Source organism: Lolium rigidum, chromosome 3, assembly GCF_022539505.1.
Source record: "Lolium rigidum isolate FL_2022 chromosome 3, APGP_CSIRO_Lrig_0.1, whole genome shotgun sequence".
In the NCBI taxonomy this organism is placed as follows: Eukaryota; Viridiplantae; Streptophyta; class Magnoliopsida; order Poales; family Poaceae; genus Lolium; species Lolium rigidum.
In genome coordinates, this window is record NC_061510.1 from 103808467 (window position 1) to 103834252 (window position 25786).

General features: G+C 46.9%; 2 protein-coding genes across 2 annotated transcripts; one reads left to right on the top strand and one right to left on the bottom strand.

The window, feature by feature from the left end:
- Nucleotides 1-149: 149 nt before the first annotated feature.
- Nucleotides 150-21320, top strand: LOC124695283. Its single transcript, XM_047228143.1, has 5 exons — nt 150-349; nt 14838-14961; nt 15628-15877; nt 16065-16312; nt 20581-21320. The coding sequence occupies exons 1-5, from the start codon at nt 150-152 to the stop codon at nt 20980-20982; spliced, it is 1224 nt and encodes a 407-aa protein (XP_047084099.1). The 3' UTR covers nt 20983-21320.
- Nucleotides 21321-21540: 220 nt separating this feature from the next.
- LOC124702090 (receptor-like cytoplasmic kinase 176) lies at nt 21541-24865 on the bottom strand. Its single transcript, XM_047234195.1, has 6 exons — nt 24561-24865; nt 23843-24171; nt 23626-23761; nt 23388-23530; nt 23172-23295; nt 21541-22134 (listed from the first exon to the last, which is right to left on the bottom strand). The coding sequence occupies exons 1-6, from the start codon at nt 24718-24720 to the stop codon at nt 21812-21814; spliced, it is 1215 nt and encodes a 404-aa protein (XP_047090151.1). The 5' UTR covers nt 24721-24865; the 3' UTR covers nt 21541-21811.
- Nucleotides 24866-25786: the final 921 nt, after the last annotated feature.

A 25786-nucleotide genomic window follows, 5' to 3' on the forward strand; every position in this document is an offset into this window, starting at 1 on the left:
AGAGCGGCGCCATGGTTGATCGCAAGAGGTTCAGATCGAATCAGGGGTTTCCACGGCAAGATCCGTGCCATCAGACCCAGTTCGCGCCCTCGACAACAGACACGGTTGCCTCTCCCTCCCTTCGATTTCGAGGTCGCGCCGATCCCTCCATGGTCATCCGTGTAGAGCGAGCTTCGGCCACCTCAAAGTTGCCGCGCCGGGTCAAGCTCGAGGAGGGCCGGCACTCATACGTGCTAGCTGCCGAGTCTAGCTCAGGCATGGCCAAGCAGGTCCTCGAGGTCCCCGTTGGAGGGATCATAGTTGAGCGCCGCCATGGTTGGTCACCCACAAGAATGACGGCCGTGGCTATGTGCAGAACGAGGGGGCGAGGCGACAGACGGGCGGAATGGAGACGCCAGGAAGGCAGGATAAAACACTACCTTGATTGTTTTCTTGTCTGATATGATCTCGTACGTGATTTTTTGCTTTATTGTAATGAATTGATTTGGTATGTAATAATTGCTTACCTATTTTCCCTCAAGGCACGTTGATATTTCTTTGATTTATGGCGACTTGATTGGTAAGCAATAAATTCTGAATTTTTTTTCCATCTCGAGCGGCGTAGATTTGACAGACGTTTTTGTGGGTGATTTGATGGGTGATTAACGGTTGAGATTTCTTCAATGTTTGATGTCAAAGTGGTACACCATCTCCAACTCCAATATAATAGTAAAGATGCAAGTTCTGGTACTCCGGCTTCTCACTTTTCAAGTTCCGGGACTAAGGGCATCTCCAACCGGGCGACCCAAACGGACGCGCTGGGCCGTCCGTTTTGGGCCGTTTGCGTGCCCGAGCGGACGCGCGGACAGCGCCCCGCGTCCGTTTGGGTCGCGCGGTGCGCCCAACGCGGCAGATTTGGGTCGCGGCGCCATATGGTATGTTTTTCTTGTAAATTCACTAGAAAAACGCAAAAAAATATTATATAAAATATATAAAATAGTACAAATGCTCAAAATGTATTACACATTACATAGTCCATGTAATCAAGGATAAAGTATTATTGAAATAAAATGAAAAAACGATACAAATGCTCTAGGCTTCAGGATTTCCTTCATCATTGTTGTTTGCGGCATTGTTGCCTACGTGCTGCCACATGTGCTCGACCAAATCAGCCTGAAGCTGGTTGTGTACAGCTACATCTCGAATTTCATGGTGCGCATGAAGAATGTCCTGCAATGATGCCGGAGCTCCTTGCCGAGGAGTAACCAACTCTCCTTGGCCTTCCCAGTCAATATCAAAGAGTGAATCATCCCGCTCTACCTCAACAATCATGTTATGCATGATTACACAAGCGGTCATCACCTCCCACAGAGTTTGCACATCCCGTGCTCGCAGTGGTGTCCGACGATAGCCCAACGAGCTTGGAGGATGCCAAACGCCCGCTCGACATCTTTCCGGGCTGCCTCCTGCTCTTTGGCAAACCTTGCCTCCTGCTCCGAGTTGGGGTTCCGGATTGTCTTAACGAGTGTAGCCCAAGGTGGATAGATACCATCAGCAAGGTAGTACCCCTTCGTGTAGTGGTGGCCATTGATCTCAAAATCCACATCGGGGACCGACCGTACGCTAGCCTATCAAACACCGGAGAGCGCCGCAAGCACATTGATGTCATTGTGCGAGCCAGCCATTCCGAAGAATGAGTGCCTAATCCATGTGTCATGGGAAGCAACAGCTTCAAGAATGACTGTGCACCCTCGAATGGCCGCCGTATACCCCCTGCCAACCAAAGGGGCAGTTCTTCCACTCCCAGTGCATGCGGTCTATGCTGCCAAGCATCCCAGAAAACCCCGGAAGCGTTGATCGACAACGGACGAGCCGTGTCCTCCGCATTAGGTTGCCGGAGGTACTCTTCTCCGAACGAACCGATCACAGCTCGCGAGAACCTGTACATCGATTCCAAGCCGGTTGACTCACTCATGCGCGTGTACTCATCTACGAAATCACCGGCAACGCCATATGCGAGCATCCTAATCGCTGCCGTGCATTTCGGTACGAAGAGAGGCCTACCTTGCCAATTGCATCCACTTTCGCACAGAAGTAGTCGTCGTAGATCTTCACGGCATCCATTATCCGGCGGAACAGCCGGCCTGGTCATCCGAAAACGACGGCGAAACATGGACGGCACGAACAATGGCTTGGGTTTGAAGTAGTCGTTGTAGAGCTGGTCGTGGTCGCGTTCTCTTTTGCGGTCCAAGGCGACCGCGCGCCCCGGCAAGGACCCCCGATGCACGGGGATTTGCGAGACGACGTGCTCGTGGATGAGCAGCGCAGCATCCGTGAAAAAATCGTCGTCGGAATCCTCTTCTGACGACGTTGAAAGGATCGTATGCCGCACCTAGAGGGGGGGGGTGAATAGGTGCTAACCAATTTTTAGTTCTTTTTCAATTTAGGCTTGACACAAAGGTAAATTCTCTAGATATGCAACTAAGTGAATTTACCTATATGACAAGTATATCAACTAAGCAAGGTAAAGCAACGCAATATAAGATAGAGTGGGATAGAGGTAACCGAGAGTGGAGCACGCGATGACACGGAGATGATTCCCGTAGTTCCCTTCCTTTGCAAGAAGGTACGTCTACGTTTGGAGGAGTGTGGTTGCTACGCAAGCCAAACCAACAGCCACGAAGGCTTCACTCGCATCTCCCGTGAGCAACGCCACGAAGGCCTAGCCCACTTCCACTAAGGGATTTCCTCGAGGCGGAAACCGGGCCTTTACAAAGTTCTTGGGGCACACATCCACAACCAAATTGGAGGCTCCCAAATCTGTAACAACACAACAAATCAACAAGCATACATCAACAACAACAACTAGGGATCCAAAGAGGAACACTAGCAAGGGGGCCCTCAAGCATAAGAGGGGGAAATGAAGAACGCTTCGGTGAGGATGTAGATCGGGGTCTTCTCCTTCGATTCTCCAAAGCACAAGTGATTTGGTTGGTTGAGGGAGGAGATCTGGCGATTTTGGTGTTCTTGGTGGCTCAAGCAATGGAGGATGAAGTTCTTACGGTTTGAGCAACCTTCCAAGGTAAGTGAAGGGGGTATATATACCCCACCTACTTTTCTCGCCCGTTGGAGGAGAAACGCCGGCGTGGCCGGCCTTGAGACGCCGACGATGGCCGGCCACTTTTTTGATACAGCAGACCGACAGATAGGCCGGCAGTGCCGGGCCAAAGATGCCGGCAGCTGCCGGAGTGTACACACCGGCAGATGCCGGCCCGGAGTTGCCGGCAGTGCCGGCCACGGCCAGGAGACAGCTTCTTCCTTCTTTTCTTTTCTTCCTTTTTGAGTGGGTCGAGATTTTCAGTGGTATCTTTTCCCTAACTGTAAACCACTTAGCACACGGTTAAATTGTCACCGGTGTTGTTAACAAACACACAAAACTCAGAGATCATGAAATGTTCTTTCAATCTCCCCTTTTTGGTGTTTGATGACAATACCGGGATTTTGCAAAGAATAGAGCAAGAATATCTATATGTTTGGCAGCAGAGAGAAACTCCCCCTAGATGTGTGCATGCGAGAAATTTAGTGCAAGAATATATATATGCACACATTAGGTATAGAGCAACTTCAACTACCAAGATAGAAAGCACAATGCTCATAAGACATAAAGCATAAAATGTATGGGAAAAGATAAAAGATGACAAGTTAAGATCATACCTTTTCATATTGACATCCTTAACATTTCAAGACAATAGCCTCAATATCATGAACAAGAATCCCATAATCACATCAAGTATCAATTTGAGATAGATCCATAGACAATATGAGATATAAGATGATCATACCAATACTCTCAACCATATAGAATACCGAAAAACATAGCAATAGTTCACCACACATAGGACACATAAAACACAAGATAAGGTTCAACATAATATAGAAGATAAAAGGAGGACACAAGCTTTAACGGAATGATAAAAAGCAAATGCTTGTGCCCTCAAACCTCCCTAGCAAAACCCGTGCAAGTCCTACTAGACCTTCTTCTCCCCCTTTGGCATCAAGACACCAAAAAGGAGAAAAGAAGCGATGCTACAACGTCCCATGAGAGCTCACTCACTCTCCGTCTCTTCATCGTCCCCCGACTCTTCATCTTCTTCAGACTCGGCGGGCTCAACATCATCACTAGGAGGGTGCCGACGGCGAGAGGGACCGGGAAGACCAATCTGTTCAAACTCAGTCACATTGCCATGCTTGGAGAGCCATTCTTCTTCGGAGTGATGACCTCCTCGGATCCACTTTCAACGAGAATATCCAACTTGCGCATGATGAGCTTTGTGTTCCTCCCCGTCCATTTTCCGCTCCCTATGAGCCCGATACTCGACGCCTCGTTGATGTCGGACTTGAGGCAGGAACATCTTGGCCAACTTGGCCTCTATGCGAGCAAACCAGCCATTGTCGACAGGAGGTGCCAACTCAAAATCGAGTCTTCTTCTTCAGCAGAATCCTCATCATTGGGAAGACGAGGAGGATTGTCGTGAGTCTTGACCTTGAGATCCTTAGCCTTGTGAGGTAGAAGGTTAACCTCATCGAGTGAGCCTCGCCATATCCAGACATTGTCCCAACGAGAGCATATGAAGAACATGAAGTAGGTAGCAAACACAGGGGCCTTGCGAGCCATTATGCAAGCCCAAAACTCATTCCACGAAAAATCCATCACATCAAGCTGCATACCGATGTCACGGTCGCCGGTGAGAAAGGAGCAACAAGTTCCCAAGGTATCCATAGATCCGATTAACGCAGCCAACCTTGGGATTAAGGACCTCTCGGTAAATGCGGAGAAGAATGTCATACACCGGGCGGAGGAATTTCGAGAACCATATACCACTTCTCCTTCAAGATAAAGATCAGCAAGGAGAGCCTTCTCAACGGGCTTGGGAGTGTTGTGGGCTCTAAAGTATCCATCTTCATTGCCGAGTGAGCACCTGGATAACCAAGACAAGCTGCAAATTGGTCCCAAGTGCCATGCAACATGCGACCTTCCGTCATCCAAGTCATAGTCTTGGCATCATCATTGTCAACATAAACCGTGGCAAAGAATTGCCCAATCACCTCCACACAGTAAGGATGCCTGAAACTTCATCGGAGGAAAAAGACCAAACTCGCTCACAAATATCTCGAGCTTCAAGGCAAAGTAGTTGGCGTGTTTATCCATGTGAGCAAAGTTGATGTGATGCATAGGAGCAACTTTATAAGTGGCATTTGCATAGAGATCATCAAAGGTCTTCTCTTGATACTTAGTCCGGTAACAGAGCAGAGCAATTGGTGCCCTTGGGAGAGGTGTAAGCGTTGGACCGACGCAACCGAGCATACTCATTATCCGGCCACTTCCCAATGGGCATGCCTCTCAACCTCCGGAGAAGGTTAGCACGAGGTTCAGCCGGAGGCGGAGTTCCTCTCCCGACGAGATGACTTCTTCGGTGATGGAATTTCGGCGTCAAAGTCACTAGGTATCGCCCGTTTGCCCGAGCTAGAGCGATGAGAACCACCGCACTCGTGAGAGCAAAGGATAGGAATAGCATATGATAAGGTACACTAAAACAAGGCAATCTTGATAAACAAGGCATGATGAATGATATGTTTAAGATACAACAAGAAAAAGGCTAAAGAGGATCTGGGCACAGCTTCACCGGCAGTGCCGGGGAGGTACGGGCGGCGAGCAGCCCGGCCGACTGCGTCTGAGGCGAGACGGCGGCAGCATGCCGCCCAACCGGCAGCGTCGGTGGTGAGGGGGCGGCAGTGCCGGTCGACAGGGAAAAACGTCAGATCTGCTCTAGACTCAAACATTGTTCCTCAAACTTTCACACAACCATGCACAAGGTTATCCACCTCTATGGCAAAACTTACAGCAAGAATCGTCCACCCATCTTTCTTCTAGATAGGTCAACCCAATCTAGAGAGGGAGAGAGAGGAGGGAGACTAACCGGAGGAGGAAGCCATGGAGGGGAGGAGGGCCCTGCCCGGATCAACCGACCAGAGGAGGAAGGAGAGCCCGGGACGGCGGCTGGAGGAGCAGGGGCAACGGCGGCGGCGGCTGGGGTCGAGTGGGAGGAGAGGACTCACGCTGGGGAAGAGAAGAGCAGTTGCCCTAACTCCCCTGCGGGCCCGCAACTTAACCCACGCCCGCAGCGGCAGTGCCGCTGAGCCGAGGCCGGCAGTGCCGGCGCGGCCGGCAGTGCCGGTGTGAATGCGCCGGCAGTGCCGCCAACACTGCCCACAGCCCAAAAGCCCTCGAAAATTGCGGAGTTTTAGAGTATGGAGATAGATATGGTTTCTTTAGGAAAGGTGAGGCTTAGGATAGATACGCCAAACTGTGAGATGGTACATGATCACTCATTTTTGCAAATAAATCAAATGAAGGCCAAAAATGAGTGATTTCCCATAAACAAGGAGATGTCAAAAAGATCCAATGAAAATCCAAACAACTCCAACTCTTCACGAAGAAGAGTGTGGTGGCCTAGGCCACCATATATGAGTGTTATGGTATGGCACCGCGAAGATATATCTAGGGTCCAAACCAATACTCATCATTTAAGCTCACATATCAACATATGATATAACGAGAATGAAATCATTAATGTTGGCATTATGGGGGGAGGGATAGCTCAATAATTTAAACCGCACTCCCCCTATTTCCATGCCCACATCTAAACCAAATAAAGTTTTGAGACGAAAGTGTGTTTGCAAGATGGTCAAGCTATACTCCTTGAATCAATGATATTTAGCTCATTCCTCAAATAAGAGAACCTTGCTTCATCAAGAGGCTTCGTGAATATATCGGCAAGTTGATCTTTGGTAGGAACATAGATAAGCTCAATATCACCCCGGGCAACATGATCCCTAATGAAATGATTCCGGATCTCAATATGCTTCGTTCTTGAATGTTGCACCGGATTATAGGCAATCTTGATGGCACTTTCATTGTCACATAATAGAGGCACTTTGTCACAAATGACACCGTATTCCTTTAAAGTTTGCCTCATCCATAACAATTGAGTGCATCCACTTGCGGCGGCAACATATTCGGCTTCGGCGGTGGAGAGAGATATACAATTTTGCTTCTTAGAAGACCAACACACCAAGGACCTACCAAGGAATTGGCAAGCCCGGAAGTTGATTTCCTATCATCCTTGTCACCCGCCCAATCCGCATCGGTATAACCATTGAGAATAAAACTTGACCCTTTGGGGTACCAAATACCATATCTTGGGGTATCAACCAAATATCGAAAGATTCTTTTGAGAGCCATCATGTGGCTCTCTTTAGGAGAAGCTTGATACCTTGCACACACACCAACACTCAACACTATGTCCGGTCTAGATGCACAAAGGTAAAGCAAGGATCCAATCATGGAGCGATATACCTTTTGATCCACCTCTTTACCATTGGGATCTAGTGCAAGATGACATTTGGTAACTATAGGAGTGGCCGCACCCTTCATCTCGGTCATCTTGAACCTCTTGAGCATGTCTTGGAGATATTTTGCTTGGTTGATGAAGGTTCCTTCCCTCAATTGCTTGATCTCAAAACCAAGGAAGAACTTCATCTCTCCCATCATAGACATCTCAAACCTATCGGTCATAAGCTTTGAGAATTCATCATTGAAAGCTTTGTTAGTAGATCCAAATATAATATCATCAACATACAATTGGCAAACGAAAAGCTCCCCATTGACCCTCTTAGTAAAAAGAGTGGGGTCGATTAGCCCAACATCAAACCCACGGTCTACCAACAATTCCTTAAGGTGCTCGTACCAAGCTCTAGGAGCTTGTTTGAGACCATAAAGTGCTTTATCAAGCTTGTAGACATGGTTAGGAAAGTTGAGATCCTCGAACCCCGGGGTTGCTTAACATAAACCTCTTCATGCAAAGGACCATTAAGAAAAGCACTTTTCACATCCATTTGTTGTAACTTAAAGTTATGATGCGATGCATAAGCAAGAAGGATACGGATGGACTCAAGGCGAGCCACGGGAGCATAGGTTTCCCCAAAGTCAATTCCCTCAACTTGAGAGAACCCTTGAGCCACCAATCTTGCCTTGTTCCTCACAACATTTCCAAACTCATCTTGCTTGTTCTTGAAAATCCATTTAGTGCCTATAACATTGCGGCACTCCTTAGGCTTCTTTACTAAAGTCCACACTTTGTTGCGCTTGAAGTTGTTGAGTTCTTCATGCATAGCTTCCAACCAATCCGAATCTTCAAGGGCTTCAAATACTTTCTTGGGTTCCACTAAGGAGATATAAGCATGATGATGGCTAAAGTTCGCCAATTGCCTTCTTGTGGAAACCTTTGCCCTTACATCACCAAGAACCTTGTCATTTGTGTGTCCAAGACGCTCAAGTTGCCTTTCTCTTCTTGCTAGTCGACGGGTCTCGATCTCCTCCTTGGTTCTTCTTGGCCTTGGAGGTATCACTTGATCAACTTGATCATTTGGGTCCCCGTCTTGACCTTGAACTTGAGCTTCCTCAATTGCTTGGGGTTGCTCAATCTCATGTGCTTGATCTTGAACAATGTCCGGAGAAGGGCAAGAGATGATTGGATCCTCATTGGAGCCATTATGAATGATTGGATGATCTTGACCTTGATCTTGTCCTTGATCTTGCACATAAGAGGGAGAGTCTTGTTCTTGTTCTTGGGTTGGTGCATCATTTGCTTCACTAGGTAAGGTTTGTTGATGTTGAGAAGATGAGGGCTCCACCGTGGTAGAGCATAGTTCTTCCCGAGACGCCACACCGTGTCCCTCAATGGGGCGGAAAATCCCACACCCATTCTTACTATGGCATCTTGAGGTATTTCATCACCTCGCACAAACATCAACTTGCCCCACTTGGGAGCCATCATTTTCTTCGAACTTCACACTACAAGATTCAATGATAATCCCTGGAGGATACATCAAAGATTCTATAAGTGTGAGATTCGGCACCGTAACCAACAAATATACCCTCCAAAGCTTTAGGAGCGAATTTAGATAAACGAACTCCTTTGATTTTGTAGAAACACTTACACCCGAACACCTTGAAGTATGAGATATTAGGCTTGTTCCCGGTGAGTATTTCATATGGAGTCTTGTTCAAGCCCTTGCGGAGATAGAGCCGGTTGGAGGAGTGACAAGCGGTGGAGTGACAAGCCCAAAAGTTATAGCGGGATTTATACTCCGCCATCATAGACCTTGCCATATCCAAAAGAGTCCGGTTCTTCCTCTCCGCAACACCATTTTGTTGAGGGGTGTAAGCAGCGGAATATTGATGACGAATCCCTCATCACTAAGAAAATCATTGAGTGTGTAGTTCTTGAACTCGGAGCCGTTGTCACTTCTTATTGCCATAATGAGGAGGTTGTGTTGGCGTTGCACCTCGGTAGCAAAGTCAATGAATATTTGTTGAGTCTCATCTTTCGTCTTGAGAAAGTAGACCCAAGTGTATCTTGAGTAGTCATCGACAATCACCAAGCAATGTTTCTTCGCACCAAGACTTGCATGAGTAACGGGACCAAAGAGATCCACATGAAGGAGCTCCAAGATCCTCTTGGAAGAGATAATGGTCTTGCTTGGATGCGGAGAGTCATGCATTTTGCCTTCAACACAAGCCCTACAAACACGATCTTTGGCAAAAGACACATTTTCCATTAGTCCCACAATATGGTTCCCCTTGTGAAGACTTTGCAAAGTTCTCATGTTGACATGGGCTAGGCGTGCGATGCCACAACCAACCCACGTCCGCCTTTCCGAATAGGCACATCGCACTTGACGTGGTGGTCCCCGAAAAGTCCACCACATACAAGTTGTGTTCGCGATACCCAACGAAAGCGACTTTTAGAGTCTTGCTCCACAAGAGGACCACAATATCATTATCAATAAAGACGGCGAAACCCATCTTGCCAAGGGCGGAAACGGAAAGCAAATTGTAACCAAGGGTTTTGACAAGCATGACATCCACAAGAGTAATGTTGTGTGCAACCACAACCTTGCCAAAACCCAATACCTCGGATGTAGAATTATCGCCAAAGGAGACGGTGATATCATTAATGTTAGGCCTCAACTCCTTGACGAGGTTCTTGCCGCCGGTCATATGACTTGTACATCCACTATCAAGTACCCATTTTGAACCTCCGACGGCATAGTCCTACATGAGATCAATTCTTGGATTTAGGTACCCATTTTGCAATGGGTCCTCTTTTGTTAGCAACAAGGGTCTTTGGGACCCAAATAGACCAAGCAACATAACCATCATATGGGCCAACATATTTAGCATAAACATCACCATAATAATCTTTAAATAAAACATAGTGAGGGTTAGCAATTCCCGCATCATCATCATTCATGGTTTTGCCCTTGGAGGCTTCACCATTAGTGACGACTTTCTTCTTTTCTTGTGCGGGCTTGGCCTTTTGCTTGTTTGCCTTCTTTGCCTTGGCATTAAAACCAAGGCCCTCCTTCCCATTGTTTGATCTTTGCTTACTCAAAAGATCATCCAAAGAAAGTTTACTTTGGGGAGAGGAGGCCTTAGCAAGTTCATCCTTCAACCTAGCATTTTCCTCAACAATGTTTGCATGATCACATAGAGGAGTAGAGGAACTAGGCACATCATATGTAGCAAGCCTAATTTGAAGTTGCTCAAACGACTTGGATAGGAGAGTGTATTCACTCTTCAAAGCTTTGTGAGCTTTGTCTAGTTCATCTAGATCCTTCACAAGTTTCTCATGATCAACCCCAAATTGGGCCTTTTCCTTTGTAAACACTTTATTCTTAGCCCTAGCAAGATCTCTAGCTTTAGTGAGCTTGTTAATTTTATCTTGAGGCTCTTCAATATTTTCTAACCTCTCTTCAAGAGAAGCTATGGTTTCTTGACATTCCTCAAGAGCATTTTTAAGAGCATGGATTTCGAGAGAGTCTTCTCTCTCTATTTGACCCTTTTTCTCAAGCATAGCACTTTGTTGAGCTAAACGAATCATGAGGTTTGAAACATGCTTTTTAGTGTTACCTTGTAGGTTGAGAATGAAATCATCAAAATCAAGCATTTCTTGTTTCACTTTTAGACTAGCATCATCAACCCCTAGTTCACTAGATATGTTAGGCATAGAGGGGTTAGGAGATGATACTCTGAGGATTTAGCCATGAGGCAACTTTCTTCCTCCACAAGGATGACCTCATTGGGGGATTCACTTGGTGATGAAGAATTAGTGGAGAGGAGGCAAGAGCGACCAATCCATTGGAGGATGCATCTTCTTCATCATCAACATCATCATCACCGGAGGTATACTCTTCTTGAGTTGATAGCACGATAGATGTGTCCAAGGAGGACCTTGCCATGAAGCAATGTGCATTCTTGATAGGAGGGTTCTCATTGGGAGATTCAAAGAGAGATGAAGAGGGTATGTTGGTGGTGACGATGGCGGCCAATTCCTTTGAGCTTTCTTCATCTTCATCACCACTAGAACTTTCAACTTCATCGGATGAATATTCTTCCCTTGTAACTAGCACAACTCTTGAGGGCCTCTTGCCCTTCTTGGTCTTGTTGTTGTAGAACTTCTTGTTGGGGGCTTTTGAATACTTGCCCTTGGTGTCCTTGCTCTTGTCCTTGGGAATGAGCCTTCCATTATGAAGCTCTCTATTTTCATAGGGGCATTCGGCAATGAAGTGGCGCTTGTCATCACAATTGTAGCAAGATCTTGTCTTTGGACCAAAGCTAGTGAAACCACTTTTGTTGTTCCTCTTGATGTTGTCTTCCTTGGCCTTGGAGGGATCAACCAAAAGGATTTTGCATGGAAGGCCATGTGATCATGGTAGTGGCATTGCAAATCTTCCGGATAGGACATACTCCAAGATGCCCTATAAGATTCTTGAGGAATCACTTCTTCACCGGAGTTGACCACCAAGGCAAGATTGGAACCTTTTGCCATTCCAAGAGCACGATTGCGAGAATCATGAGAGGTTTCTTCAAGCACCTTGAGAGCTTGCATCTCGTGCACGACTTGTTGAGAGGTGAGAGAGGAATAGCATTCCCTTCCCACAAGAGTCTTGACATCAATGGGAGCAAATGGCATCATGCATTCAATGTACTTCTCCTTGATCCAAGAGTCATTGATGTGGGTGGCACCAATAAGCCGGAAGGCATTGGCAACCGTGACAAGTCTTCCATACATGAGTTCATGATCTTCATCCGGTAGCCTCAAGAATCCTTCGGCTTTATTCTTAAGAGCATTATACTTGTTCCTCCTTGTGCTCTCACTTCCAATGCAACTAGCGGCCAAGCCGTCCCAAGCTTCCTTGGCGGTGGTGTAGTTCCGGACACGATGCAATTCCGGAGTCCCCACACTAGTTTGAATCATGTGAAGGGCGGTGTTGTTGAGTTGACTATCAACGGCTTCTCTTCTAGTCAACTTGTCGGGGTTGTATGGCTTGAAGCCCTCCAAGATGATTCTCCATAGTTCATTGGAGGCACTACAAACATGAGAGCGAAACTCAAATTGCCAAGTATCGAAATTATCAACGGAAAACTTAGGTGGGTCACCCCGAATGTTTAAATGTGGAAGAGGAACCGGTATATCGGGAGATAGGAAAGGTGGAGCTACTCGATTGTAGCTTTCACCTCCACTAGTTCCCCTAGGAGATGCACTTGTAGATTTGATAGTGTTTAAGTTATCACCATCCACGGGTTTGGTAGATGAGGGTAAGTCCGAAGCCTCTCCATCATCTAACACACCCGTGTCTTTTACCTCTACACCGGGAGCCTTGGGAAGGGCCGAGCCAAAAGCTCGGCAATCATCTTTTTCATGCTTTCCATTTGGGTTTCCATGGAGGACTTCAATAAATTGAAGTCTTCCACGGAGACCGACTTGGCGGCCCCTACCGAGGGCTCCTCGTCCGGCATACTCTTAGGCGGTTAAGCCCGAAATAAGAGCCGAGGCTCGATACCAATTGAAAGGATCGTATGCCGCACCTAGAGGGGGGTGAATAGGTGCTAACCAATTTTTAGTTCTTTTTCAATTTAGGCTTGACACAAAGGTAAATTCTCTAGATATGCAACTAAGTGAATTTACCTATATGACAAGTATATCAACTAAGCAAGGTAAAGCAACGCAATATAAGATATAGTGGGATAGAGGTAACCGAGAGTGGAGCACGCGATGACACGGAGATGATTCCCGTAGTTCCCTTCCTTTGCAAGAAGGTACGTCTACGTTTGGAGGAGTGTGGTTGCTACGCAAGCCAAACCAACAGCCACGAAGGCTTCACTCAGCATCTCCCGTGAGCAACGCCACGAAGGCCTAGCCCACTTCCACTAAGGGATTTCCTCGAGGCGGAAACCGGGCCTTTACAAAGTTCTTGGGGCACACATCCACAACCAAATTGGAGGCTCCCAAATCTGTAACAACACAACAAATCAACAAGCATACATCAACAACAACAACTAGGGATCCAAAGAGGAACACTAGCAAGGGGGCCCTCAAGCATAAGAGGGGGAAATGAAGAACGCTTCGGTGAGGATGTAGATCGGGGTCTTCTCCTTCGATTCTCCAAAGCACACGTGATTTGGTTGGTTGAGGGAGGAGATCTGGCGATTTTGGTGTTCTTGGTGGCTCAGCAATGGAGGATGAAGTTCTTACGGTTTGAGCAACCTTCCAAGGTAAGTGAAGGGGGGTATATATACCCCACCTACTTTTCTCGCCCGTTGGAGGAGAAACGCCGAGCAGTGCCGGCCTTGAGACGCCGGCGGTGCCGGCCACTCTTTCCGATACAGACAGACCGACAGATAGGGCCGGCAGCTGCCGAGCCAAAGATGCCGCCAGCTGCCGGGGTGTACACACCGGCAGCGCCGCCCGAGTTGCCGGCAGCGGCCGGCCACGGCCAGAGACAGCCTTCTTCCTTCTTTTCTTTTCTTCCTTTTTGAGTGGGTCGAGATTTTCGGTGGTATCTTTTCCCTAACCGTAAACCACTTAGCACACGGTTAAATTGTCACCGGTGTTGTTAACAAACACACAAAACTCGTGAGATCATGAAATGTTCTTTCGTACGTGTCGATGAAGTTCTTGAAGTAGTACTCGTCGTCGCCGTCCACCATGATCCGAAAAGGGACACATTTTAGTTCGAGCATTTGACCGAACACCTCGCAGCGGAGGCCATCCAAATGCTTCCGTAGCGACCTGCAGAGCGGCCGTCTCGGACGACGTCCGGTCCGGATACGCAGCATGCGGAGAGCTCACCTCCGGCGGAAACGGCGCAGCGCTGCGAACGGCGGGAGGTGTCGCGACGGTGAGAGGACAACAACGCCGGCGGCGCGTCCTCCGACTTCGCTACGACGCGGCGAAAGCGGCGCGGGACCTCGACCCATGCTTCCGCCCCGCTTGCTGCGGCGTCTCGACGACGATGGCCGGCGGCGACGCGCTCCCAAATCGCCGGTCCGTGGGTGGCGGCGGAGCGGTGGGGAGATGTGGGCGACGGGCTTGTGTTTTGGGAGGCAGACAGGCGGGCCGTGGGCGGACAAGGGAGGACGCGAGCGACCAGCCTCTCGCGTCCGCGGCCACGCAAACTCGTCCAAGATTTGGGCCGGTTTGGGTCGTCCCGACGCCGCGGCCATCCGTTTTAGGGATGGGTCCGCGCGCTGGGCCGCGGTTTTGTCCGTTTCGACCCATCCGGACGCGCGGACGCGGGATGGGTCGCCCGGTTGGAGATGCCCTAAACTGCACATAGCGTGCAAGTTGTGGTACCTCCGGTGTATATAGCTCAAAACAAAAATCTTACACATATTGGGCCGCTATCGGCTGCGCTTTCCTGGCTTCCGACTCGGCTGCCGCCTCCCACAGCTCCTCCCCACCGGCCCACCATCCCCCTCACTCCCGTTCCCCATCTCCTACGCCGCCGAGAGCGCCATCGCCACCGCCACCGCCACCACCGCCACCACCTTCCTGGCCGCGCGCCGCTGCGAAGGTAAGCCACAAGGCTGGCTCTTTTCTTATGCCCGCTTTGTTAGTCCGTCCTCTCTTTCTTTACATCCGCCTTCCCTGGTAGACGGAATCCACGAGGAATCGCGCGATCTTCGGTGCGCGTATGTCTAACCACTGAGAAATTAGGTTTCCCGACCTAGCGTTGTTGTTGGATTGAATTTCCTTTCGGTGGTGCCGGACTGAGACTTGGATTCTTCCACGGCTCACCGGACCGTTCTCAACTGCTAGCAGCGATTTGTTCCTTCAGTGCTCGGGAGTCAGGAGTGATAGCTGGGAACAGGCGCCGAGATTTGTAGCACCCACAAGCTTATTACATCTGAAAAGCTGTGCCCTGTGTTGTCTGTACTGATGGAGTTGTTTGTTCATGACGGCAATGAGCCAATGATAATATATAATTGTGCCCTACAGCCCTTATTGTGGTAGTATTTGCTGATTTATTTCGTGTTATATCATACCTACCTCACCCGTGTGTAAATGTTGCTACGAAAAATCATGACAATGGTAGCTTTGGTATTTTTGAATGTTAGTTTGTTTAGCGTAGTAAAACCTTGACCTGATGATGCCCTCGTTGGGCCTACATTGATTATTTAGCTGTTCAATTCCGGGAACTCGTTACTGACGTTGTTGCCTTTCTATCATGTACATTCAGGTCAGAATGAGGCGACATGGACAGGGGCAATACGGTGATGCAGACAACTATCCCATGACGTCTGCCCAGTTGCATCACTACCAGCCACAGCAAAGGGTTCAACAGCTCCCTGATACTAGTTACCCTGGAAGAGATCCTGGGCAAGCTGCTGGGGACAACCAGTATACCGCCCAGAAGCCGAGACAGAGCCAATGGGATAAAGGTGGACCGAATATCCTGAACCAGATTTCGCCGTATGCATATAATGAGGGTATGTAGTATGTGCTACTATTAGTTAGTTTGATGTCTGTGTGTGCGTGCCCGTGCGCCTTTTTTTTTTTTGGAATAATATGCTTTGTCTGTTTAATTTTTTGGTAAACTGGAGTAGATTTTGCATCTTTGTTACATGTAATCCTTTCTTATTAATTCTACTTTTGCATTGACTGATACTGATGTAGGTCAAGGTGCTGAGGGTACACGATCCTTTTACGATGGACAAAAATCTGATATGAAGGTTGGTCTAGAAAAGCAACCAAGAAAGGAATTGAGGGACCAGCCTCGTACTGATAAGATTGAAGCAAGGCATCAAGATCATAATCTTCCTAGCACATTTGAAGGTCTAGAGCAGAATTTTCGTGAAGACATCGTGGTCCTATCCAAGGAACTACATGATGCAGAGGATGCTGAAAATACTAGGCACAGGGAGGTATGTTTAAAGTATTTTGCATCATTCTGCCTTGTTCTTCCTACCTGCCAAGAGTACACTAATTGGAATACAGGTCATTTTTTTTCCTGAAATCAATCATCGATATGTCCTACTACTGACAGAAAGTCCTTATCCATATCATGAGAGGACTTATAGCATATGCTTTTAACTGTTTGATTTCCCCCTATTAGTCAACTGTAGCCTTTTGGGTAACAATCGCACAGGTGAATGCTGGAAACAGATAGTTCTATGTTGCTAATCAGAAACTAAAGATGTATTTTCCCTTCATAGGCTGTTCTCAGTTCTGTGCACCGACTTGTCAGTTCTATGCACATTCTCATCTACATGGCAATACCAGCACACCAATGCGTACTAGTCATCTAGCCTGAACAACCCATATCTTGCGATGGAACTGGAGAGAACATACGGGCTCGCTGAAACAATATCCTGGAAGATGGCTGGATATTAAAACCAAGAAAGTGATAATACTTAAAACATAACTGAGCATGTCAATGGACAAATTGAATGGGGATCCCCCTTCCGCATATTAAGATATTCCAAATTTCCGTCGATTTACTATATTGCTGTGCTTAGAACGATTTTAGGGTGTGTTTGGTAGCTTGTCTCATCCTAGCATAGCTATTTCCTCTGATACATGCTCACCCTAGATATGTTGAGCTGAGACTTTGTCATCTGTTTGGTAGCATATATATGTTGAGATATGCTGAGCTCAGATCTTGTTTTGTACCATGTATGTGTTGAAAGGTTGAACTCGGACTTCGTTTGGTAGACTGTATTGAGTTAGAGATGGTCAGAATACCACCCAAATATGCAATATGACGAAAATAAATTTTGTACATAATTCTGTTACATATAAAAACATATCGGTGTTTTAAATATCCAGATAATCAATGGCAAACTACACATACATTATGAAATGCAGATATGCATGTTTCATCTTTGCAATGAATTGTCTGACTCTGACATAATCAAACTTGATAGAAAAACAAGTGCTCCAGAACTAGGGTAAATATTGCATATATTTTAGTATCCAGAAATTGCATTTTCCAATAAAAATACAGGAGAGCTTAAATACTTAATTAGGGGTGTGCAAAAATTGTTTCACTGTTTTAGCTAGTTCATTTTTTTGAACTAGTTCGAGGGGAAGGATACAGATTGTGAAAGAAAATGAACTAGCTGAGAACTTGCTGGTTTGAATGGTTTCCACTGTTTGGTGTTTTGCACAGCCCTATACTTAGGGTGTGTTTGGTTGAACTTTTGAAGCCAACTTCTGGGTTTGTACCGCAGAATCTGAACCAAAGGAATTTTTTAGGTGCCAGCTTCTCCAAACGCAGCAGACGTCCGAACGTGCAAATCCCGCAGGAAGTCGCAGCGGGTTGAGGGCAGCTTCCATCGCGGTGGATTCTAAACTTTAACGAAAATTACCCACTGCAAGCCAATAAGTCGTACCGTTTCGCTCTATTATGTTCGGAAAACAGATCGCTTTGAACCATCGTGGCCCTCTCGCCCATGGACAGAAACAGAGCGACCTCGAGGCGCTAGGGTTGCGCCGCCTCTTGGCCGGCCCGCCGGTGGCGCGAGCCACTCACCCGTCACTGCAAGTTCGTCCGTCGCAATTCCCGTCCTGCTCCCAGCCTTTCCATGCTCAGTAAGATTCCCACCCGTCCCTGCTCACTCAACGACCTGGACACATGATCGTTCCCAGATCCGTCCGTGTAGCGCACCGCCAGCCCGAGCTCAGCCTGAGAGGAAGGAGGCACGTGTTCATCTCCCTCATCTTTGGTCTCTCCGTCCGTACTGTTGGTGCCTTATCAATTTGAGCAGGCTGTTTGAGAAAAGAGTCGAATGATAGTATAGCTGCACTGTTTGAGAAAAGAGTTTGAAGATAGGCTTGCATCGCCCAACTTGAGAAAAGCTCCATAACCAAGCGCACTGGTACTGACACACAAATAGAGAACCATAGCAGAAAGATTTTACTGATACATAAATAATGACCCCAACCAGGGTAATCTCAGCATCTTTGTTAAGGAATGCATTAATTCTTTTCCGTAGATCAAACTCTCTATGTTTCTTAGCAGAAAGATCGCTTTGCATTTTGGATGTCAAATAAGTATGGATCTTATGGAAAAATTACAAATAATATTTCAAAATGGCGATTTACATATCAGTGCACATATCCATAATTTCTGATCAATTCGCATATAAACAGTTTCTCTCGATCTTAGGGGCATTACAGACATTTCTAACCAAACCCACAGTTGCTACAACCAAACAACTTTCAGAAACAGCTTCGAGATAATCCACAGCTCACAGTTCACAGCAGCTTTCCCACAGTTCACAGTTCACAGCAGTTTTTTTAGAATCCACAGCTCAACCAAACACACCCTTAATCAAGGATGTATGCCTTCAAAGCAGACTAAGCTGCCTTTTTTTTACCATGAAACCGTAGGGAAAAAACCCTACGGTATAGTTTCTCTATATTATATAACACACGTCAGACCCACACAGGGTAAGTTACATCATGGGGGGTAAAAGTGGAGTGAGATATACAAAAGAGTATACTTTTTAGATTGTGAAAGATAGGATCCAATCTAATAGAGGCTGAACCGAAGCCACCTTCACTCTATATTGATGTAGAGAGAAGTCACTGTTAAACCTCACTTGCCATCGTGCTAGGGAAGGGGCTTCATTTCTGAATATGAATTCATTCCTTTCCTTCCAGATATTCCAGGCAGCGCATATAGCTATCTCCATGAAGCAGGGACCCTGAAAGCTTGACGAGCAGGGTGAAATGGCTAGAGATTTTCATCGAGTTATCCCACTGAATATTGATCTCTTCTCCCAATGAAAAAACAGATGATCGCGACTTCAAAGTGGTGGGAACATAGCACACAAAACGCCCCCCCCCCTCAATCTGCCAATTTTTACGTTGCATCAATTCTTTTGTGTTCCATCAAGAAAAGCCAAGCAAAGACTCTGAAGTGTAGGCAGACACTTTGATTTCCAAATCGCTCTGAGAGCTGGCTCTTCAGCTTGTATTGGTCACTGCATGTTCCACATTCACGATCAGCTGCACCACATTCAGTTCTTCAAAGGTTTGAGATGATATTGGCAAAACAAGAACTGAAAATAAATCCTCTGTCGCTGCAATCTGAGCCACTGTCACATCTTCATTTAGGGCATAAGAGTATAGCCTCGAAAATTTATTACACATGAGTTCATCTTCCCGCCAAAAATCCTTCCAGAAGAGTACTGCCTGTCCATCGCCAAGCAGACTAAGCTGTCCTAAGATGATTCAGTACAATCTGTCAATCTGGACAATGTTGTTTTATTCCACAATATCAGAACAAAATGCAGAGCACTCTTCACCTTGCAAGTCTGCAATCTAACATGCTTGACTTCTGTGCACCGAAGCAATGCGTCAGATTCACCTCAAGAATCTGTTCTTAGTGCCACAAATTATCAATAAAAAGATGAAATTATGAAAAAAACGCATCATATCCACACCTCAACATAACACATCAGCTCTACCTCAACACACACATCTTCCTGGCAAAAGGGAAGAACAGAACAATGATAGAGGGTCGAAGACTTTCGCTAGGGAGAGAACACTCGAGAGGGAGGCAGCTGCGGGGGCAAATGCTGCGCATGGAGATGGGATGGTGACTCTAGCGGGCTGGGTTGCACGGGTGGGGAAGGTGCGTGCGGAAGGGAGATTCTTTCGGGATGAAGCCAACCCGGTTGAGGAGCGAAGCCCGATTTCCACTTCGCTAGTAGGTATGGCTGAGAGGTCATTTTGGTATGAGGTGTGCATGGCTACGAGGCCACATCCGAGCACGTGAAAGTAGCATCGGGAGAGAATATCTAAGCTGATGCAATCTACGAAACACACACCTTTAGTGTTCGGTTTTGTTTCTATGGAACTGAGTTAATGGAAAGTTTCGGTGGATCTAAAATTCCACCCCTCTGAAGTCTCAACTTATGTTGTCTCATTTCTATGTCTTTCCAGTGGCAACTTCTGAAGATCTAAACACTGTACTTGATGTAGTAATGTTTCCCCAGTTTTTTAATCATGCTCATCAATGTTACCGCAATATAAGCATGTCAAAGTTTGAGTGGACGTCATGCTGTGGATGATTCAGCACTATGTCACTGGACTGTAGAGTTCCTCATTTTTTCAAACTAGCAGCATACATTATTAATATCAAAGGTAGATCTCATTACATCTTTCCCATTTCTGTATGCAGAGATTGAACGAGATAAATGCACAGTACCATGAGAAACTCTTGGCACTTCGAGCTCGTCAAACAGCCTATCGAGAAGAATTCCTGCGCAAAGAGTCTCTGGAACGCCAACAGCAATACCAAAAGGCCAGCATGAGCAACTATGCAAATAATGCTGTGCCTAGGGAACCACGTGGCTATCTTCCAACAGCTGCAGCCACACCTCCGCCTCCTGCTGCTGCTCCTGCTGGAGGTGCTTATGGAGAGGCTCATCGGAGTTATGCATCTGGCCGGTACGAATCCTTCGGGGAGCGGGCAGATTACCCTGAGTTCCATGCCGGGGGCCAAGGTCGAGGTCATGGTTTTGAGCAGCGTGGTGAATATCCTGGCGGTCGTGCTTATAATTCTGGTGGCCGCAGATTCTAGAGATGGCTTGGTCAAACTGCCCTCATCTCACCTGGTCCTAGCTTGTTGTGGGAATCTTAAATCATATTGTTAGTAGATTAGTTCCAACCTTCTAGAAACCTGAACACCTGTAAGACCTGTTTTGTAATTCAGTACCAATGTGATAATCAGGCATTGATCAAGTTCTTTCATAGATAGCCGAAGATTGTCCACTGTTGAACCGTTGCACCTGTAGCTGTTTTGCAACCTTATCAGCATCCCTTTGGATTTGTAATTTTGTCGAGGAAAAGGAATAACAATGTATCATATTGCTTATCTGCTAATCACTCGTGCCCTGCAATGGACATAATATCATTGAAGCAATGCAAATAACATTTCTGGTTCTGTTGTTTTTTATGGTTTGAGTGACAAAATTTGGAGCTGCGTCTGGCAGGAAGGTGTCAACTAACAGCTTCATTGTTTTGCTTCTCCTGCAGAGTCAGTGCTGCTTTGACATGGTTCTAAATGTTAACACGCACTACCAGAGAATGACTCAAGAGAAGCTGTGCATAATCTGGGGGAAATACTAAGTGAAGTATCGGAGACACAAAACTGTTTCTCAACGTGTTATAAAAGGTGGATGTACTACTGCAGGTACATAAAACAAGTGGCAGGCTGACAGCAAAGTAACAGGCTAACAGCTAGCTGTACATGAGAATATATATTTTTACATTCTCTGTTTGGCAGATTCGAAAGCTAGTCTTCCCCTCAAGTCCGGCATCTGTTCACTGTTTCTACAATCCGAGGTGTTCTTACACGGAGCGAGTGATGCTCCAGAGAGGTAAATGACCAATTGTAACAACTATCCTCCTTACTTGCGTGTTCTCTTCACCTCCTGGAGCTTTCCCAGCACGGTCACGACCTGGTCCATGTCCGGCCTGCACCGCGCGTCCATCGACAAGCATTGCATCGCAAGTGCCGCGGCCTTCTGTGCTGCGGGAAGCGAGTATTGTGATCCCAGACGCTGGTCCAGGACATGGATGACCCTCCTCTTGCTGTTGATGTAAGGTCTTGCCCACTCCACCAGATTGTGCTGTCCAGGCGGGCGGTTCTTATCCAGTGCACGCTGCCCGGTCAGCAACTCCAGAAGGACAACACCATAGGTGTATACGTCGCTCTTCGCGGTCAAATGGCCTGCATATAATGTGGAGGAAAATCATGTAAGTTCCCATCAATCATATGTATACAGCCCATCGCTGACTCTTACCTTTGCAACATGTGCACAATTTAGATTAAGAAACAAGTGAGGCAATTTAATTATGGTGATCAGAAGAGTTTGAATGTTCACTTGACTGCATCAAAGATGTTATTAACTAGCCACAATCAGTCATACACATGTAAATCATCCTTGACTTTTGATCATAACAACATGTGCATAATTTTAAATTAACAAACTTGATGGGACAGGTTATAATGATCAGAAGAATTTGTGTGCTAGCTTGAGGAGGAACAAAGATGTAATTACCAACCAACCACAGTAACCTGATTTTAAGACAGTTAGTGAGAGCAGCTGAGTATCTAGTCATCCTTTTGTGCACTAACCAAAGGTGTGGAAAGCATAAAGTACTGTCTCAAATGTTCAACTAGCATGATGGTTTGCCTCGACGTTTGCCCTTTTACAGGGTGTCCTACATCATCCACCACAATCATTTTAAGACTTTTTAGGTATTTTAATCATAAGCATCACATGAATGGAACAACAATCGTCAATCTTAAATGGATTGTTCAGACATGCTTTGCTTCTTGGCTCTTGCCTGGTGGGACACTTCGCTGCTAAATGATTCTTTTATACCACCTCACTGCTATAGAGAATCTCATTCCTTATAAACAAAGGGCACATCTAAGCACAACAAAGGACAGTGTCATACAAAACTAAGTGAATCCAACAGATACGCCATGTACTAGCGTTAGCTGCTTATCTGTATCTTAAAAGAAGGAATGGCATGGATGCCATGAAGTATCAATGTCTTGCTACGAAGATTTTTTTCCTTCGATCCTGTTATCAGTGTACGAAACTACGAAAACTGTGACTTGCCAGCAATGTTATCTTGAACATATCAATCGCAGTCAATGAATGCCCCCTTTCATCCATGTCACTAAGATGCATGAACATATAGTAGGAAACATCATGCTTGTAACTGATGGCTGGTAAGGCATGTTAGAAAGATTACCTGTCGCGAGATATTCTGGGGCAGCATATCCTTGAGTGCCCATGACCCTAGTAGAAACATGACTTTTGTCACCACTCGGGCCATCTTTCGCCAAGCCAAAATCTGAGAGTTTTGCATTATATTCCTGTATGCAGTAACAAAAGCAAATCTTTAGACCAAAGATCATTGTACTTCCACTTAGCGTATACACATAAGAGACTGAATTGGCATGCCCACCGAGTCAAGAAGGACATTGGAGGTCTTGAAATCACGGTATATAACTTTAGCTTCATCGCTGTGCAGGAAAGCAAGTCCCCTGGCGGCCTCAAGAGCAACCTTCATCCGTAAATTCCATGAGAGGGGCTGGAAATGTTGAGACCCTGCAGCACCATTGCATTGTCAGTTTGTCACTCACCCATTTCCAGCAGCAGGGATGAGAACATCACACAAGATAATTAATTTGAGAGGAACTCACTCCTGAAAAGGTGGTGCTCCAAGCTGCCCCTGGGCATGAATTCGTAGACGAGAAGCCGCTGTTCGTCCTCCAAGCAGTACCCTATGAGCTTCACGAGGTTGGGGTGTGATAGCTGCCCCAGGTAATTGACCTCAGCCTACAAGTGCAGTAACAAATTAAAACACCTACTAAATCTTCAGTCCAAACAGGAACTGCAACAAGGTGATCTGTCACGAACCAGCCATTCCTTGTGCCCCTGGAAGCTGTCCAGCTTGAGCTTCTTCACGGCGACGATCATCCCGGTGCCGGGCTTGACGGGCGCGAACGTGCGCTCGTCCATCCAGCCCTTGAACACGGAGCCGAAGCCCCCTTCCCCCAGCAGGCTGTCCAGCCGGAAGTTCCTGGTGGAGCCTTTGAGCTCGCTGTAGGTGAACTTTCGGAGATTGGTCGACTGCAAGATCTCCTTCTCGGTGCGAGGAGTCGGCGGCACCGAGAAGGAACCCTTGGAACCGAAGGTGCTGCTGCTGCTGTCGGTCGCATTGCTGCTGCTGCTCTTGGAGTTGTTGCCTGGATTGCAAAGCAAGCGCTCAAGTTACTTGCGTAACAAAACTCACATTATCTCCAGCTATCGTACCAATCTGGGGGCAAACTAATCCTAGTACTTAGTTTGTTTGGACAAGCCATATGCGCCTTCAGTTTTGCTCTCTATTTGCCATCCACTAAATCCCTAAACTCTTCTCCTTGTGTAGATGCAAAACCAAGCAACCCAAGTTGGGTTCTTCATCCCAACAGTGAAAAGGAGAAAATTGAGAAACGCTCGTTCCTTCCTCTGAAAAAATAACAGGGGCAAAAACACAACCAAGAAGCAGAGCACACAAGCTATCTTAGAGTTAGACCCTTGATGCAACCAAGAACCATAGCATAGCATAGCAAAGCGGAGTTGAGCTGAGTGGTACCTGTGGAGTTGGGGGCACTGAAGGAGGGGTTGATCTCGGCGTTCCCCTGCACGCCGGCGCAGTTCCCCATCAGGAAGGAGCAACAACGATACCGGCCAGTCCAACCCCGAGGCACAAGATTTGGTCTTCGATAGTTTTTAGCTAGAACTGGTTGCTTCATGTGGCGGTGTCATTCCTTCCCTGCTCTGCCTGCCTGCTAGCTAAGGTTTGGAAGATCTATCATTGCTGCCTGCGAGCGAGGGTGGTACTGGTATGGTGGGAGAGGGGCAGCCGTGGCGTGGGGTCACTCGCCTCCCTCATTAATGAAGAGAAAGCCTTTTCTTCTCCTCTCTGCGTCCATGTGATTCAGCTGTTTGGCTTTTTGGCTGTTTTCTTTGGTTTTTCATGCATGCCCACCGTTGTTTGCGGCGAAACCAGACCGGGGTGGACTGAACTTCCATGCCACAAAGGGGGAATGCCTTCTAGGCCATCTCTAGAGCGGTTCGATCTATTTCGAGCTTCAAGATATGTTTGTTTTGGTTTGTTTGGAGCAGCGAACATAAATTTAATTTTATTCTTCCTCTTATTTGTTTGGGTCGGGGGCAGACTGAACGGGGAGACCCATTTTTAAAATATACTTTTGTATATATTGATAACTGAATTTGTATGGAAGAAATTAAAATAAAAATGATATTAAAAGTAGATAGATAAAAATCTAGGGTTTGTGGTTGTCGCGGCCTACTTGCCGTCTTCGTTGGTGAGGTTGATGTACTTCAACACGGACCACGGGACCATCAACGACAATGGAGCTAGGGTCGTAGCCGTTGGAGTGGCCGGTGCAGGAGCTGGCCACTGCCTCTATGGCTCTATGGCGCTGGCCATTGGTCCCATGATGACGATGGAGGGGCATGTGTAGGTTCTGGAGGGGCTGATGCAAGCGTTCGTTGTGCAGTCCTCGCCAGCGTTGCAGGGTAGGCACCGACATTGATGGCGAAGCAAAAGGCCAGCGCCGCCCGTTAGTATTGGCATGCGCACTGAAGGTGAAGCGGGCCATCGATAATAGCCGAGAAGATCAGCGGCAACAAAAGACGAAGCGGGCGGGCAGACGCAACTAGGCGGGCTAGGGGCGGAAGTGGGAGGACACACGACCACGGCGCGCGATATATTTGTGTTTGGCCGCTGGAGATGCCTTTAGTTTGTTCAATTTTGTAGTCCACGCATAGTTTCCACCAGAGATGCTTGGTCTA

Bases quoted from the DNA above. Each gene is read 5' to 3' on its own strand.
- LOC124702090 (XM_047234195.1), bottom strand. From the start codon at position 24,720: ATGAAGCAACCAGTTCTAGCTAAAAACTATCGAAGACCAAATCTTGTG. The intron at 23,762-23,842 runs GTTCGTGACAGA...CTGCACTTGTAG, and splicing joins AGGGGCACAAGGAATGGCTG to GCTGAGGTCAATTACCTGGG. The intron at 22,135-23,171 runs GTAATCTTTCTA...CATTATATGCAG, and splicing joins CCCAGAATATCTCGCGACAG to GCCATTTGACCGCGAAGAGC.
- LOC124695283 (XM_047228143.1), top strand. From the start codon at position 150: ATGGTCATCCGTGTAGAGCGAGCTTCGGCCACCTCAAAGTTGCCGCGC. The intron at 14,962-15,627 runs GTAAGCCACAAG...ATGTACATTCAG, and splicing joins GGCCGCGCGCCGCTGCGAAG to GTCAGAATGAGGCGACATGG. The intron at 16,313-20,580 runs GTATGTTTAAAG...TTCTGTATGCAG, and splicing joins AAAATACTAGGCACAGGGAG to AGATTGAACGAGATAAATGC.